The 18,915-nt window shown below is 41.5% G+C and overlaps 1 protein-coding gene across 1 annotated transcript; it reads right to left on the bottom strand.

Moving 5' to 3' along the window:
- Positions 1 to 2,342: 2,342 nt before the first annotated feature.
- Positions 2,343 to 17,515, bottom strand: NNMT (nicotinamide N-methyltransferase). Its single transcript, XM_012748019.2, has 3 exons — positions 17,244 to 17,515; positions 16,090 to 16,297; positions 2,343 to 2,813 (listed from the first exon to the last, which is right to left on the bottom strand). Exons 1-3 carry the CDS (start codon positions 17,395 to 17,397, stop codon positions 2,381 to 2,383), a joined length of 795 nt encoding a protein of 264 aa, XP_012603473.1. The 5' UTR covers positions 17,398 to 17,515; the 3' UTR covers positions 2,343 to 2,380.
- Between the last annotated feature and the right edge of the window lie 1,400 nt (positions 17,516 to 18,915).

Below are 18,915 nucleotides of genomic sequence, written 5' to 3'. Positions count from 1 at the left end.
AGCACACCTTATATTTTCCTGGTTAGAGCTGGAACCCATACTACTAAGTGAAGTATCCCAAGATTGGAAAAACAAGCACCAGATATATTCTCCAGCAAACTGGTATTAACTGAGTAGCACCTAAGTGGACACATAGGTGCTACAGTAATAGGGTATTGGGCAGGTGGGAGGGGGGAGGGGGGCGGGTATATACATACATAGTGAGTGAGATGTGCACCATCTGGGGGATGGTCATGATGGAGACTCAGACTTTTGGGGGGAGGGGGGAAATGGGCATTTATTGAAACCTTAAAATCTGTACCCCCATAATATGCCAAAATAAAAAAAATAATTAAAAAAAAAAAGATCAAAATTCAAAGTACAGTTTCTACTGCATACATATCACTTTCACACCATTGTAAAGTCGAAAAAATGTAAGTCAAGTATAAGTTGGGGATCATCAGTAAAACTTTGAGCATAAACAAGGCTGCTTCAGGGTCTAGATCAGGGGTCTGCAAACCACAACCCCCAGGCCAAATCCACTCACCCACCTGTTTCTGTAAATAAGGTCTTTTTTTTTTTTTTTGACACAGAGTCTCACTTTGTTGCCCAGGCTAGAGTGCTGTGGCGTCAGCCTAACTCACAGCAACCTCAAACTCCTGGGCTCAAGCAATCTTCCTGCCTCAGCCTCCCGAGTAGCTGGGACTACAGGCATGCGCCTCCATGCCCGGCTAAGTTTTTCTATATATTTTTAGTTGGCCAATTAATTTCTTTCTATTTTTTGGTAGAGACGGGGTCTCACTCTTGCTCAGGCTAGTTTCGAACTCCTAACCTTGAGCGATCCTCCCGCCTCGGCCTCCCAGAATGCTAGGATCACAGGCGTGAGCCACCTCGCTTAAATAAAGTCTTAATGGGATCACAAGCACGTATGTTTGTTTTTTATAGTGTCTGTGGCTGCTTCTGAGACAACTGCAGGGTTGAGTTGTTTCGATCAGGACTGCATGACCACAGAGCCAAAAATATTTACTGCCTGGCCCTTGGCAGGAAAAGTTGGCCAATTTGTGGTATGGATGGGAAGAGTTCTTACCTCTCGGGGAGGAAACCAGCATGGCTCAGAGGCACCCAAAGCAGAACCCTGGGCACATCTGGGCAGCATCTTTCTCAAAACAGGCCGTGCTGTTCTCTCCCCAGCACCCCCAGGCTGGGCAGGTGGACCGGCAGCAGCACAGCTGAGCAGGAGAGGCCGGGCAGGGTGGGTTCTGGGTGGGGACTGCTACTGCAGTAGCACTGTTGCCCTTGGCAGTACCTGGCCGCATTTGGGCTGTTACTGGGACTATCCTACAAAGACAGGACTCTCGAGTGGCTGACACGGGGGTTTCACTTGCATTCTCAGTGCCTGGTGCATGAAAGACACAAGGTGGGAACTAAATAAACATTTGCCGCATGGTTCTTAAATCAGAAAGGAACAGGTGGTAGGTGGTATAGAAACTGAGTTATTTCACATTGCCCTCTTGAAGGCAATGCCAGGAAAGAGCCTGGCTGCCTGAGCCCAGAACAGCGACTGGGCTCTGCTACTTGGAGATGGAGACATCTTTTCTTAGCCGGTTTGGCGACCACTATCAGAGGTGATGAGTAGGATGATAACGATTACGGCTAACAGCGACTGCATGCTTATCAAGTACCAAGCATTATCCTAGGTCCCATATAGGGAGCGAATCATTCTAATGCTCTTACTACGAAGTTCTATTTTAATCTCGTTTTACAGATGAGGAAACTGAGGCACAACATTGTTATATAACTTGCCTAAAGAGAAACAGCTAATATACGGCAGAGAGAGAATTTGAAAATGGAATGATGTTTGCAGCTTAAAAAGAAAATTGGATTGCTGGGGTGAACAGAAATGCTGGACTGCAGTTTTCTGACCTCTGAGGCCAGAGTGGATCCAGCAGAGAAGGGCTATGGCCGGGCAGCCTGGTCCCACCAGCAAAGACTGGGGTGTATTAACCTTCTCCAGGGAAAGGCAAGAGTTGAAGAGCAGGAGATGCTTGTTTGCAGGAGAGGAGGAGGCAGAAGGTCCCCCGGGAAACTCAGAGTGAATAACTGCAGACACCCCTCTGTAGGCAGGTGTGGGTTTGAGCCCTCATAACTGGATGTTTAGGGGAGTGAGGTGTTCTTTTGTAAACACAGGACTGGTCCCCTGGCTCCAGCCCTCGAGTGGAGCACTGAATAGGCGGCCACTGACTTGGCCCTAGCCTGACCACTCCAGTCCCCATCTTAGACGAACCGTCTGGCTCCGGCCACTTAACCTTGACTCGGCACAATGACCAGTGGCAGCTACAGAAGGAAGGACTGAAGAGCAGAGGGCAGGTCAAAGGCATTGCTTTATTTGAGATCACAGGCGTCATGCAGACCTGCTCAGCTTCCGCCCCACCAGGAAGAAAAGTCCTTCGTTGTTGGCCATGGTGGACGGGTAATTCTGAGAGATCACCTCGAACTGCTCGATCGCGTAGCCGGCCTCTCTCACCGCGGCCTCCACCGCCTGGCGGTCCACGGAGAGGCTGGAGAACCTCTGCTCGCCAATCATGTAGTAGCTGCTCTTCAGCACGTCCACCACCACCAGGAAGCCCCCCGGCTTGAGCAGGCTGCCGAGGTTGCGGAGCGCGGTGCGGTAGCTGGGGAGGTCGGGGCAGGCGGCGTCCAGGCACAGCGTGCTGAGCAGGCAGTCGGCCGCGGGCAGGGGCACGGCGCCCAGCGGCCGGCTCTGGGTCACGTCGCACTTCAGCACCTGCGTCACCGCCTGCCTCAACTTCTCCTCCTTCTCTGGCCCCTTGACCCTGAAAAACACAAGCCCGGCAAACGTTTGCTGCCCCAGGGCCCAGATTTAGACTCCAAATAGCAGTTTTACCCCAAACGTGCATCCTTGGGGCCGCCTCTATTGAGAAAATAGAGAAAGAAGAAATGAGGGACCTTTGTGGCAATTGACTGTGGCCCTCTGTTTTGCTGAGCTGGGTTAAAGCGCTTTGTAAAGTGAGTTATAACATAGAAATGATAATAATAATGATATTAATACTTTCCTGCCTGCTTCTGCCATGGACTGCCCTGCATGGAATCACTCTTCCTCCGCTGCTTAGTGTAGTACCTGGCTGGCTTATTATGGTTTATTTGTTATTGTGATTATCGTCCTTGTCTGCTCTGTCAGACTGTAAGGTCGTGGCTGTCTAACCCATATGTAGCAGGTAATAATGGGTTTGAGCTGCGGAGACCTTTGTATTCATAGCAGTTGCTAATCAGTAGAGGCGTGAGGCCCCCATAATGTTTCTAGAAACTGTTGGTCACTACCCCACAGGTGTGGACAGGGCCCTCTCGGAGAGAAGAAGACTACAGGTTTCCATTCTCAGGCTCCGAAAGGCATTGCGGGGAGAGAATACGTTTTCTGACAGAGATCATTTTCTTGGTAGCCTTGCCAGGACCACATCAATGGCATTTCTTGAGAGAAAATCAGCTAATGAGAGGAGAAGAGGTGGCCAGGGCAGGTGCTGGGGTGCAGTGGCTGAGATCCTATTTGAATTTGTTAGGGGAGGAATGAAGGACCAAACTAACAGACGATCAAAATTAAATAGACACACAGAGTGCACAAGAGCAACTGGAGAGGGGACAGACAACGGAGAAAGAAGTCGAAGAAAATCTGAAAGGTGAGAGAAAGGGAAGAAACCTCGTGTGTGCAAAGCGTCAGGCCCCAGCAGTGACCACTGGGTACCGCATCCATAGAGGAAGTTAATCAGCAAAGCCAAGGGGAACAGATCTGGCCTCAGACTCAGATGCCAGGAGAAGACGGCCACCTGGGCAACAAGGCAGAGGATGGCCCAGCCTCAGAGCAAGTGAGAGAGAGACTTACGCTGGGGCCATTTTGGGTCAGGAGGAAAAGGCAATGGTTTAAATAAAACTTGCAGATTTACCTCCAGGTCGAATGATGTGAGATAGTGGAAATTAGCTGGGGGCATCTAATTTAAATAGTCAGCTAAAATCTTAAGCCGGGTGCATATGATCGGTTATTTGCAAACACCCTTTATGTTTGCTACAATTTTCCATTTAAGAGGCTTAGCAATAAGCGTATGAAAAGATGCTCAACATCACTGGCCATCAGAGAAATGCAAATCAAAACCATGAGCTACCACTTCAGATCCACCAGGATGGCTATAATAAAAAGAAGACAGGTAATAACAAATGTTGGCAAGAATGTGCATAAACTGGAGCCTACATACCCTGCTGGGGAGAATGTAAAATAGTCCAGCTAATTTGGAAGACAGTCTGGAAGTTCCTCAAAAAGTTAAGCATAGAGTGACCACATGACCCAAGAGTTCCATTGAAGTATGTACTCAAGAGAAATGAAAAACATATATCCACACAAAAACCTGTATATGAATGTTCATAAATAGCCAAGAGGCAAAAACAATCCAAATGTCCATCAACTTATGAATAGATAAACAACTTATGAATAGATAAACAAAATGTGGTACATACATACAATGGAATATTATTCTGCAACAAAAAGAAATGAGGTTCTGACACACGTTATAACATAGGTGAACCTTGAAGACATTATGCTAAATGAAAAAGGCCAGAACCAAAAGGCCACGTGTTGTATGATTCCATTTATGTGAAACATCCAGAAAAGGCAAAGCTGTGGAGACTGAAAGCAGACCAGTGATTGCCAAGGGCTGAGTGATTTGAGGGGGAAAAAGAGTGACTGCTAATGGGTACAGGGTTTCTTTTGGGACTTGTGAAAATATTCTAAAATTGTGGTGAAGTTGCATAACTTTGTGAGCATACTAAAAACCATTGAATTGTACACTTTAAATGGGTACATTAATCATATGGTATGTGAGTTATAGCTCAAAAAGCTATTACATTAAAAGAGAGAGAGAGAGAAGCTTAGCAGGGTGTTGGTTTCAGGGAATTCCTACCAACCACTAAACTGCTATCTAGATGGAAAATAAAAATTGTCCTTGGGCCAGGCATGGTGGCCCACGCCTGGAATCCTAGCACTTTGGGAGGCCAAGGCAGGAGGATCACTTGAGGCCAGAAGTTTGAGACCAGCCTGTGCAACACAGCAAGATCCTGTTTCTACAAAAAAATAGAAAAATTAGCTAGGTGTGGTGGCGTGTGCCTGTAGTCCCAGCTACTTGGAGGGCTGAGGCAGGAGGATGGCTTGAGCCCAGAAGTTTGAGGTTGCTGTGAGCTACGATGATGCTGCTGTACTCTAGCCTAAGCAACAGCTTGAGACCGTGTCTCAAAAAAAAAAAAAAAAAATTGTCCTGATTTGTCTTGGACTTTTCTGGTTTTAGCACTGAAAATCCCATATCCTGGGTGTCCCTTGCAGTCCTGGGCAAACTGGGACAGTTAGTTATTCTAAAGGCAGGGAAACTAGTTACAAAGCTGCCACTCAGCCTTGATAGAACATGAATAATTTGATAGAACATTTTAAGAATCAAAGTAATAATTCAACATGTTAGAAGTCTGTGAGAAACATGGATTTGAAAAGGTAAATTAATCTAGAACAGAAAATCTTAAGTAACCTATCTGCACATGTGCGTAACTTAACCATATGCCAAAAGCTAAAGTAGTGACAACGTAGTGTTCTTTGGGATGTGTTTAAAAATGATCCTCTACATTGGCAACATCTTGGAAATGCGTATTTGGTTACGTCAGAAGCAGAATGGACCTCTGTCCCCTCTTCTCTATTAAGCTATTTTAAGGACACAAGTTACCACAGAACTAGTACTTGCCAGACAGATGATGACGGAAATTGTTCCCAAACTGTGAGACACGCTGTGAAGTCTGGAAAGCTCACAGACAATGTGACAATGTGAGAGGGGAATTTGTCAGAACACCCACTGTCGTAGATACCTGCTTGTCCTTGGACGCACAGCAAACGCTGGGGACTCGGTTGCCAGGGCAGCTACGCAAAGGCTGCTCCTCGGGGCCCCTCTGGGGCTGCAGGTGCACCGCAGGGACACGGGCTCACAGGAGCCCCCTGCAACGACCACTCGGCCTCACGATTAGGCTCAAGGGGCGGGCAATCAACACACACCAGAAACGTGCTATGCTGTTTCACAGAGAGCGAACAGCACTGCGGCCATTTCTCTAGTTCTACAGATCTGCTCTTTCTCTTTCAAATGAACCACTATTCAAGAAAAGGCAGCAATTTCCTCTGTAAATATGCTATGTATAAAAGCCTGAGGGATGTGGGGAGCAAGGGGAGGAATGAAAGAGTAAGAGGAGGGGTGCTGGGAAGAAGGCTCTGTGAGAAGGCCTTCCCATGTTCCAGGTAATTAGCCTGGGATTGAGAGGCGGCCCCTCCGGCCCTGTCTGGGCAAGGCAGGTGGTGGCTCAGAAGCTCCCAGACAAGCTTTTTCCAGCTGCACTCATTTCCCCCAAGCCCCATCCCCTGAGGTTCCTGCAGGCCCTCCTGAAAGAGAACCATCAAAACATGTCAAGGAAATCGAGGCTAAACAAGCCTGGATGTCACTGTAAGAATTGTTAAGAGCAAGGAATAATCACTGGTAAACCTCTGGTGCAGACCACACCTGAATCAGGTGATAGGCCTCCTAGGAGGAAGAGTCTGAAAAGCAAATTGCATTCATTGATTTGCCTTACAAATATGTTGTGAACCTCTGTTATGTGATAGGAAGTGTGCTGGGCACTAGAGACACAGGATGAACAAATGAGAAACAGACCCCATCCTCATGGAGATTACAGTCTTGCCTGTAATCCTCTCCTGGAGAGGAGAGATCCAATGTGGCTGCAGGGTGAGGCGAACAGGTCAGCAGGTGCCGGACTAGGCAGGGCTTTGTGGCCCATGTTAGGAATTTTGCTTTTTATCCTGAAAGCCATGGGAAGTTATTAAGGAATGATAAGGATGGGAGTGACGTGATCCAATTGACATTTTGAGATGATCACTTGGGCTGCAGAGTGGAAAAGCATTGAGTCAGGGTCAGGGGAGGTCATTTAGGAGAGAGGAGGGTAGCTTGGACCAGGTGATGGTAAACACTGGAAGAAAGATGCTGGTTGGAGAGGAATTCAGGAAGTAAAATGGGCAGAACTTGGTGCTAGATCAGACATGGAACGTGACAGAGAGGGAGATGACGAGATTGACTTCTAGGGTCCTGGCTTGTCCAATTAATTAAACCATTCAAGGTACAAGTACCAGAAATGAAGCCAATCTGGAGTAGATCATAGTTCTCTTTTGGACAAAGTGTGAAGTGCATTGAGATATATGAGTAGAAATATTTACAATTTGAAGGAAATGGCTAGTTGAGGGTATCTAAACCTGCCCTGTTAATTTTCCCCGAGAGATAACACAGTGAGCACACCTATTTATGAGAGAGACGTCCTTATAAAAGGCAAAAACTTCCTAGGCATCACTGAAACCATCATCATGATCATCAAGAGCTTGAATTTGAGAAAGAATATCAATATCCTTTTGCAAGCCATGAAAATCCAGAGGTGGTTGATTAGTTTGTGGAACACATTTGGCACAATTGCATCTATTTTTGGACAACATACAAACATCTTTTTAAATAGATACGGAGATCTTAGTGCAGAGAGCATTTACTTCAGAGAACTGCCACCTACCTCGACAGGTACCCAAGTGTTCTTCTCTTTGGGTATGCTGAGGTTAAGTAAAGGAGCTGCTCTCTACAGAGGCAACTAGGAGGGGCTCCAGTCTCTCCAGGTCTCACCTGGCTGTCCAGAAGGCCAAGAAGAACAGCTGGAACAGCACATCTGTAACTCATTCCCACCCACCTGTGTGCCCCGGCACACCTGGCAGGAAGCCCTGTTCTAGACACCCCAGGGGGGCCCAGGAGTCTGCATTTCTGAAAGGTGATGTCACATGATGTCAAAGCCACTAGTCTGGGGGCCACAAGTCCAAGCCATATGTTCCACATTCGTGGGGCTGGAAGTTAATGAATGCTATCTCTACATTTTCTCTCTACAATTCTACATTCTCTCTACAATTTCTACATTTTCCTCTGCTCATGTTAGAAGCTTGAGTAGTTATATCTTAGCGTTTGACTTTCTGACTTCATAAATGAACAGCATGGAGGCAAGGATTTGGTACTGATGCCTTACAACTTTTTGGAGAGTTCTAAAAATGAGTGGTGTTTAAATGCATGAGTCACACTGTGAAGGCAGAGGAGCAGGAGAGAGCTCATGATATCTTTGGCAGCCATCAGCACAAGAAAGAGCTTCAGATAAAGAAGAAATCATCTTGGGGAAAATAGGTTGTAGGTTGATAGAGTTACTTGAAGATGCAAGAATGATGTAAGTTGAATGGGGATCGCTATCGTTCTTAAAATAGTTAAAGCCACAGGATCTAGCACAAGGATAAGGGTAAGAATGCAGAAATTTACTGCCAAGAATACAGTTCCTTATTCTAACAGAGCAATTGAGAAGGGCCACTGTCTCAAGAGCCAATTGTTCCAAGCTGACAATTCGGGCATGAGATAAGTAATGCTTTTAGTATCCTGGTAGATTGGAAGGGTTTATTTTTGAATGAGATGGAAAGGCCTGTGACGGCTAGGGAAATTGAGAACAACGTCTTGAAAACCTTCTTGACATACGATCTGGACTTTGGAGAGGTATGCTGTCTAACAATGACGGAGGACTTGTGTTTTTTATAAACTTTCCCTGAAATTGTACAAATCCTGGAAAATTTCTTATTTATTGAATAATTTTGGATATTGTCCACATCCTCATAGCAGTAGTTTTTTGTTTTCTAGTTAATATCAATTTCATTCTGTGGAATCACATAGTCAACAGAAAAAAGAAGTATCAAATTATTTTTATTTCTAAGAATATATCTTTACTTTGAAGGCTATAGCCTGCATAAAATTCTGAGTAAAGGGTTTAAAGATTAAAATAGCATATGAAAATAGCCTCTCTCAACTTCTTCCTAAATGCCAAAGAAATGACTCAATATGTAAGCAATATTAAACAATTTTATGATATTTTTAATGTGTAAGGCCAACAAAAATACATTCTTATATATGCATGGAGTTAGAAAATATGTCACTAAGTGTTCTTCTTGAAAATATTATTTGAAGACCTATTCAGTTGATTAAGAGATGAATCAAAATTAAAAACTCAACAACTAGAAAAGTTGTATAAAATGAGCATAGAATATGTCCAAGTAATTATAAATATGATTACAAAACAAAAGCAAATGTCCAAACTGATCTTGAAAGAAAATATAAAAATTATATTTTCAGTTAAAATGTTTGAATTTAACAATTTCAGATTATAATAATAAATACAGGATGAAAGATGCCAGAGAGACTTTGGGCATCAAAAATTGCTAAATTCCTCAAATTATCAGAAAGAAAAAAAATTTACTGATTCTTGTCTGACTTGTTGAGTTAAGAGAATTTGTCTCCAGCAGACCTGCCTTATAAGAAATATTAAAAAAGTTCTTTGGGGGAAGAAAAATCATGCCAGACACAAGCGTAGAGCTGCAGAAAGAAGTAAAGAATACTAGACAAGAAAGATATGTGGGTAATTAAAAAAGATTTTATATATATATAAATAATACTAGCCAGTTTGGGCTCCTAAAATAGAATGCTATAGACTGGGTAGCTTAAAGACAATAGACGCGTATTTCTCACAGTTCTGGACTCTGGAAGTCTAAGATCAGGATGCCAGCATGGTCAGGCTCTGGTGAGGACACTCTTCTGGGTTGCAGAGAGCTGACTTTTCATTGCATCTTTGCATGGCAGAAAGAGAGCTAGAGAGCTCTCTGGGGTCTCTTTTATAAGAGCCCTCATCCCATCCGTTAGGGCTTTACCCTCTTGTAATTATCTCCTAGAGTCCCTGCCTCCTAATACCATCACACTGGGGGTTAGGATTTAAGCATAGGAATTTGGAGGGGACACAAATATTCAGTCCAAATTCCTCATGTTGAATATATATTGTTATATACATTGCTTAAAACACTACTGATTTGTGTGACTATGCTTAACGTTTCTGAGCTGTACACTTAAAAATAGTTAATATGGTAAATTTTTATCATAATTAAAAATAAAACTAAATAAAAACACTACTGACTGTTTGAAAGCAAAATAATAAAATGTAGTGTTATACTATACATAGGAATAAAATATGTGACAACAAGATCATAAAGGGCAGAAGGGTGGTTAAAGAAATTACACTATTGTAATGACTTACATTGTCCCCGAGGTGAGAGACATGTTAAGGATGCTTATTGTAATTTCTAGAAAAATCACACAAACTCACACAAAACACAGAAGAGATTAATAGAGGAGATAAAAAAATGCTAAAAATATGTACACTTATACTAAATGCAATAGTAAAAATTACTCCATTCACCAAGAGGAAGCAGGAAGGAAGACACAGATGAACAACAATCAGATAGAATGAATAGGAAACATACCAAGATGATAGATTTAAACTCAACTATATAATATCAGTAATTACATTAAATGTAAATGGACTAAACAATCTAGTTAAAAAGTAGAAATTGTCAGTCTGGATTAAAAAGCAATACCTACTATATACTATTTGCAAAAACAATAAATAAAGTGTAAAAACACAGGTGGTAGGAAAACAAAAGAGTGGGAAGAGATATATAGATACATCATGTAATTTAGTTATCTATGGCTGCAGAACAAATTATCCCCCAAATTTAGCAGCTTAAAATTACAAACATTTATCTCACAGTTTCTGTGGGTCAGAAATCTGGGTACAGATTAGCTGAGTGCTAATGCAGTCTCTCAGGAAGTTGCACACGGAGCATTGGTCAAGTATTCAGGCTCATCTGAAGGCTCAACTGGAGAGAAATTTGTTTCCAAGCTTACTCCTCAGGACAAGTGCGTGAGAGTAGAGAGAATTAAAAAGCTATAGTTTTTTTTTTTAATCAATTTTATTTTTTCCAGTAGTATCGGGTTCACTGCAAAATTGAGCAGAAGGCCTACATTGGCACATTATTATCACCCAAAGTCCATAGTTTACATTAAGATTCACTCCTGGTATTGTACAGTTTATGGGTTTGGACAAATGCATATTGATGTGTGTTCTCTATTATAGTGTCACACGGAGTAGTCCCAGTGCCCTAAAAATCCTCTGTGCTCCACCTATGCCTCCTTTCCTCCTCCAAACCCCTGGCAACCACTGATCTTTTTACTGCCTCCATAGTTTTGCCTTTTCCAGAATATCATACTGTTGGAATCATACAGTATGGAGAATTTTCAGATTGGCTTATTTCACTTAGTAATATGAATTTAAGTTTCCTTCATATCCTGGCTTGATAGCCCTTCTTCTTCTTCTTTTTTTTTCTCTAAAGCACTGAATAATAGTCCATTGTCTGGATGTACTGCAGTTCATTCATTCATTCACCTACTGAAAGGCAGCTTGGATGCTTCCAATTTGGGGCAATTATGAATAAGGCTGTTATAAACATCTGTGCAGAGCTTTTCATATAGACATAAATTTTCAACGTTTGGGAGTAAATATCAGAGTGAAATTGCCGGATTGAATGGTAAAAGTGTGTTGAGTTTTTTTAAGGAACTAACTGCTATCCCTTTAGCAATAAATGAGAGTTTCTTATTGCTCCACATCCTCTCCAGCATTTGGTGTTGTCTGTGTTCTGGATTCTGGCCATTGTAACAGGTGCATAGTGGTGCTGTAGTCTTTTAAAACTTAATCTGAGAAGTGATGTTCCATCACTATGCTGCACTCTGCCAAATTTGTCAGAATTGAGTAACTAAATCCAATGGATATCCTAGGAGAGGGGATTACACCAGGGTGAGACAGAGATTATTGGGAGAGTCTGGAAGGCTGCCTACCACACAGCACAAACACCAGGCATAGGAAGGCTGATGTGGCTATATTAACATCTGCAAATGTAGACTTCAAGACAAAGTGTATTACTAGAGGTAAAGGGAGAGATTTCGTAATCATAAAATGGTCAATTCACCAAGAAGACATAACAATCCTAAAAAGGTATATAACAGAGCTAATAACAAGCCTCAAAGTACATAAAGCAAATGTTAACAGAACATGGGAAGCAAGGGATAAATCAACAATCAGAGTTTGAGATGTTAACACTTCTCTCTCAGTAATTGATAGACTAAATAAGGAAACAATCAGTAAGGATGTAGAAAATTTGAGCGATACTATCAATCTACCTGATTTAATTGGTATGTATAGAAACGATATCTGCAATTGGACAATGTACATTTTTTTCAATGTAGAAAGCACATATAATATTCAGCAAGACAGAATATATGCTAGGCCACAGAATAAATCTCTGACTACAACAAAATTTAATTAGAAACCAATAGCAGTAAGATATCTAAAAACATCCCCAAATTTTTGGAAGTTAACAGCATTCTAAATAATTTATGGTCAAAACAGAAATTACAAAAAAAGAGAGAAAATATGCTGAATTGGATAATAATAAAAGTACAACATGCAAAAATCATGGGATGTAGTTAAACAGTGCTGAAGAAAATTTGCAGTTCTAAATGCCTACATTAGAAGAAAGAAATATGTGAAATCAATTATCTAAGCTTACATCTTAAGAAGCTAGAGAAAGAATTAAAAAATAAGAAATTTTAGAAAGCTAGAAAAAAATTAAAAAGAAACTAGAAAAAGAATTAAAATTAAAGTACATGGAAGAAAGAAAATTTAGCAAATAACGGAAACCAAGAAGGTAGAAAATGGACAGAAAATAAAGAAAAATCAACAAAGCCAAAAGTTGGTTCTTTGAAAAGATTAATAAAACTGCTCAATCTCTAGCAAAGTTGATCAAGATTTTTAAAAAAAGAAGACAAATTGCTAATATCAAGAATGAAAGAGAGGAGATCACTACAGATCCTACAGTCATAAAAGGGTATTAAAAGGATATTGTAAAAAATCTTTACACCAGCAAACTTGACAACCAGGATGAAAGGGACAAACTCTTTGAAAAATACTACTTACCAAAACACACACAAAAAGAAACAAAAAATTCAAGTAGCCATTAAAAAAATGCTATTCTAATTAAAAAACACCTTTCTAAACATGAAAAATATCCTCAAGTCCAAATGAATTCTATCAGTCATTTAAGATGGAAATAATACTAATAATATGCAAATTCTTTCAGAAAATAGAGGGGGAGAAATCACACTCAACTTATTTAATGACTTTAGCATTACTCTGGTATCAAAACCTACCAAGCACATTATAAGAAAAGAAAAATATAATTCAATGTCCCTCATAAATATAGATGTAAAAATCCTAAACAAAATATTAGCAAATCACATCTAGCAATATATAAAAAGAACAATGCTTCATGACCAAGGGGTTTTGCCAGTTTGGCTTAACATTCAAAATTATCCAATATAATTCACACTTTCAGAATAAAAGAGAAAAATCATATGACCATCTCAAGAAATGCAAAATATTTGACAACATTCAACATTTGATTAAAAACTTTGAAGAGTGATGCTTTCATTTAGTCAAAAAAACAAAAAAACAAAAAATACAAAAACTTTGAAGAGGTTAGGAATACAAAGCATAAATTTCTTTCTTTCCTTCCTTCCTTCCTTCCTTCCTTCCTTCCTTCCTTCCTTCCTTCCTTCCTTCCTTCCTTCCTTCCTTCCTTCCTTCCTTCCTTCCTTCCTTCCTTTTTCTTTTTCTTTTCTTTTTTTTTTTTTTTTGAGACAGAGTCTCGCTTTGTTGCCCAGGCTAGAGTGAGTGCTGTGGCATCAGCCTAGCTCACAGCAACCTCAAACTCCTGACTCAAGCAATCCTCCTGCCTCAGCCTCCCAAGTAGCTGGGACTACAGGCATTCGCCACCATGCCCAGCTAATTTTTTGTATATATTAGTTGGCCAATTAATTTCTTTCTATTTATAGTAGAGACGGGGTCTCGTTCTTGCTCAGGCTGGTTTGGAACTCCTGACCTCGAGCAATCCGCCCGCCTCGGCCTCCCAGAGAGCTAGGATTACAGGCGTGAGCCACCGCACCTGGCCTCTTTTTCTTTCTTTTTTAATTTTAGACAGTCTCACTCTGTCACCCAGGTTACAGTGCAATGGTGGCATCATAGCTCACTGCAGCCTCAAACTCCTGGGCTCAAGCAATCCTCCTGCCTCGGCCTCCTGAGTAGCTGGGACTACAGGCACATGCTACCACATCCGGCTAATTTTTTCTATTTGTAGTAGAGACAGGTGTTGCTGTTGCTCAGGCTGGTCTCAAACTCCTGACCTTAAGTGATCCTCCAACCTTGGCAGCCCAGAGTGCTAGGATTACAGATGTGAGCCACTGAACCCTCTCAAAAATCTTTTATTTGCAGATGATATAATAGTGTACATAGAAAACCCTAGGCAATCTACAGAAAACCTACTAAAATTAGTTTGTGAAGTCAGTAAAGTCATAGGACATAAGGCCAATATATAAAAATCAATCGTATTTTAATATACTACCAAATAGAATAAAAATGAAATTAATAAAATGAAATGAAAATGAAATTTCAAAAATACAATTAACAATGGCATTAAAGACATGAAACACTTAGGAAAAATTTTAACAAAACATATGCAAAATATGAGAACTATAAAACATTGGTGAGAGAAATTAAAGAAGTCCTAAATAAATGAAGAGATAAACCACATTCATAGACTGGAGATTTAACATGCCCATTCTCCTAAATTGATCTGTAAATTCAAAGAAATCCCATTTTAAGTCTCAGCAGGCTGTTTTTTTTTTTTTTGGTTTTTTTTGAGAGATTGACAAGATTGTTCTGAAGTTTATATCAAAATATAATGACACTACAATTGCCAAAAATAATCTTGAAAAAAACCAAGTTGGAAGACTTACACTACCTGATTTCAAGACTTATTATGTCTGATAATAGGGATAAAAGATCAGTGTAAATCCAGTGGAAATTAAGCAACTCTGGATGATAACAAAAATCTTAACTGTGAAAAAAAAACCACCGCTAGTTTATTTATACTACTATTTTATAAAGCATTGTGCCACCAATGAGTCCCGTTGATAACTTACATTTGACAAAACATGTTACTACCAATAAGACAGTGTATCAACAATATGTAAGAAAATAAATATAAAGTTAGAATATTCCTAATAACCTTGAGAGGAAGAAATACACCAGCAGTCAGTAGACCATTAAAAGAAAACAGGAGGTTAAAGAAATAAAAGCAGACATTAGAGTTAGTTTCAGAGGAGAAACTGACTCTTAGAAATAAAAGCTAGCAAATTGATGGGCATCCATTACAAGTGCAATTACAGAGAAATGAATGGACCATTACTTCCAGAAGAGAGTGGAAGAGACATCTTCTTTAGGAAGATGCTAAATCCTCCTGATTTTATCTTGATCCCTGGGATTCAGGAATGGTACCTCAATTTTCCTGTTGTTCAAGCTCAGGAACATGAGGGTCATCCTTGACATTTATCTATCCTCACTCCCCATGACTAATCATTATCAACTATTATTCATTCTAGCTCAAAAATCAATCTTAAAACCATCTACTTCTCTCCATCATCATTGTCCAAGTCACCATCATCTCTCACCTGGATCTAAATTAGTCTCCTTTCTGCATCTCTTGCTCTGTTGTAAACCCCTCTAATCCATTCGGCACACAGCAGCCAGGGAGGTCTTTGTCATGTAAACTGGGTCTGATCACCCTCCTGGTTGTACCTCTGATGTCTTCCCGTTACACTTGACGTATGCAATCTTTAACTTGGCCTAGAAAGTCCTAAATGATCTGGCGCTCGCTTGCCTTTCCTGATGTGAGTTCTAGGAGAGAAGGGCCTTCCTCTGGTTTGTTCGCTGCGTTACCCCAGTGGCTAGTACCTTGGTGCATCATGGGTGCTCAATATAGGTTTGCTGAATGAATGAATGCTGGTTAATCATGCCCCCCAAAGTGTTAGCGCTCATTTCTTGAGGGAGATTATCTTGCTAGGAAATCACAGCCCTTTCCTAACAAATGTTGAGATATGTTAATTTCAGAAATACATACTTTTATTGTCAACTGTCAACTGTCACTCAGGTACCCTCAGAAAGCCAAGAAGCAGACACCAGTTTCTCTACCTGTTTCCTTCGAGATCGCACACGTAGGTCACCACTGGGGACCAGTCGAAAGCCTCTGGCTCCTTCTTCAGCCACTTCTCCAGCTCCTGCAGGTTCTGGTCCGTGTAGTCCGAGACGATGATCTCCTTGAAGGACTCGCAGGCGGAGAGGAGCTGATAGATGGTGGGGCCGGAGCCGATGTCAATCAGGAGGTCTCCCTTCACGCCATCTGGGTAGGAGGGGGCGATGAGGGAGGGGCACCAGGCATTGTAGCAGGGTGGGAAGAGCTCAGTTTACATTTTCTTTACTGGGATTGGGCTGGAGACCCCCAAAACAGACCACTGCTCTACTTAAAACTCTTGCTTCAAAATATTTTTTAAAAAACATCTTTAAAAAAAAAACCCCTGTAATTTACATCACAGTGATACAGAAGTGTATATCAAAGAAAACACAAATACCAAAAATACTAAAAATGGCTCACTTGAATTAAATAAAGCCCCTCAGTTCGAAAAAACCTCGAACGTGCATGAAACGAAAAGTCGAAGAGAGAAAAAGAAACCATCTTTTCATTTTCCATTCCCCAATCCAGGGTGGAGGCATGTTGTGGGGCTATTTTCAGGTCTAGGAGAAAGAAAAAAGATCTACATCTGGTGTATAGACTAGTGATCCAGAAAGGCTGTTACACACAGAACGTAGAAACTACTAAGGAATACTTTCAGGGAAAGTTAATTTTTTTTAAAAAAAATTAGTTTATGTAATGTCTTTCTCCAAAAAGCACCCAGTTCTTCATATATTGGGAGGTCTTGATCTCATGCATATTCACAACATTCTCTTGAGCTGGGATCTGAATAGTACTGTATTAGAATCTCCATTTTTTAAGTGGTCCATTGAGGTTAAAAGGCTCTCTCAAGTCACCTAGTGAATCAATGCAGACTCAAGGACAACACTTGGGTCCTCTAGTTTCCCTTTTACGTAACCAAATGAGATAATGGATATAAAAGCATTTTGTGAACTGTGAAATAGCTAAACCAGCCTTGGTTTTTATCTTAGTTAAATAAATGGGTGATGCCAAAAGGGCTGGCAAATAACCAGGACTACACACAAACCCGGTCGTGCCCTGTGACCCTCTCTACATGGCTTATATTTAGAGGGGAGACACACAGACAGACACTTACCTAGGCAGAATATCTTGAAAAGATTTTTCAGAAGATGCCTGAGAATCTGGTTTTCTGCAGTGTGTCTGGACCCAAAGCTGTAATATTTCTCTAGGTAATCTCGAGGGTTAAAATGGCTTAGATAAGTGTCCTTGGAGGTGAAGCCAGATTCCATTGTGTCTCCCTTCTGTGCCACTGGCCTCCAGCCCTCCTTCCCTCTCTCCCCACCCCGCAGAAGTTGTCTGCCTGAGTTTCAGGCTAGCAATCCTCTTTCCATAAGTTCAGCAGCCCACCCCTTATAACAGATGTTTGGTTAAACACTAACCGAGAGAAATAGACCACAAATATTCCTGGCTGTTCTGGGAAGTGATGAAATTCCTGGGGAAGAGAGCCTAGGAGAAAGGGGTGGGTAGTAGAGGGAGTTGCCACGACCTGTATGCAATGCTCAGCCAAGAGGTGAAGGTCAGATGCCAGGACTGCAGACAGCAGGAATCACTTGGGCTCATCAGGAAAATTATTTAACTCATCATAGAAGAACCCCTCAGCTCAGAGAGACACACCATCTCCCAACAGCACCATCAGTCAGTCTTCTCATTCTTGCAGTGATTCCCTCCAGGAAAGACAGTCACAAAGAATGGTTTACATTTAAGCAAGTAAAAGGAAGAAAAGAAAAGAAGGGAAAGATGAGGACAGGAAATGTGTTCAGGGCTAAGGAATGTTGGCTAAAGAAGGAATCTCAGATGAAGTCTGGAAAGAGTAATTTAAAACACCTGGACCAGGCTTTCTGTAGAGTCTAGTCCAGCCAACAATCCTGAAACCCTCTGCTCAAGCTCCGACAGTTCTTCTGTCCTGCCCCACGCCTCTGCAGCTTCGCCCAGCTCTGCCATAGCTCAACCCTTGGCAAGCGCCTCCTCCCCAAGACTCCCCGCTCCTTTCAGTTAACCAAGACCCTGACAGTTCCTTCAAAGTGAACTTTAAGCCTGGACCTCGTTTAAGAATTCTTTAAATCCCTTTCTTTGAACTCATATTGCCCTTACAATTCATTCCGCCTAGCCGAGAGCTTGATTTTGTGGTGTGATCTATTTGCTCCTGGTTTTTTGTCTGTGTCCATTTTTCTTCCCAAACTAAATTTCACATATGTGATAAACTAAATCACTATCTCCTTGAGATTAAGGACTATAGGTCAGTTCTTTTTATATCCCCTACTCTACTTCATGGTTGGTCCACCTAGTAGGTGTTTAAAACATTGGTTGGTTGATTGACTGTTGTCATATTGCATAAAATGCAGTTGTAGTGAGTGCCCTGTATTCCGTGAATGATGACTTAGCAAGAGCCCATTGGGTTACAGGCACAGGAACACACTCAAAGAATCCCATGTAAAAAGGTAGTTATTAATAGGAGACTATAATGGAAACAAATTTCAAGGCATCTAAGTGGGTCTCATGAACCAAAATATAGTTAGGGAGCTTATTTATCTTTCTTTTTCTCTATTTGCTTTTGCTTCTCTTTAGAGGGTTAGAGGCCTCTATTCTCTGCAAACTGGCTTCATCTTTTGCTCATTCACCGCACATGACTCCATTCTGGCCATTCCAAGTGGTGGCTTCTGCACCTGAACTTGCCTGCTAAGTGGTACTGCAATAGGGTAGGGAGAGTAAAGGAAATCTGCATGGTATTACCAACCGCCTATCACAAG

Source organism: Microcebus murinus, chromosome 4 (assembly GCF_040939455.1).
Source record: "Microcebus murinus isolate Inina chromosome 4, M.murinus_Inina_mat1.0, whole genome shotgun sequence".
NCBI classification, from domain to species: Eukaryota; Metazoa; Chordata; class Mammalia; order Primates; family Cheirogaleidae; genus Microcebus; species Microcebus murinus.
The sequence above is the reverse complement of the archived record's forward strand: the minus strand, read 5'-3'. Positions and strand labels throughout refer to the sequence as shown.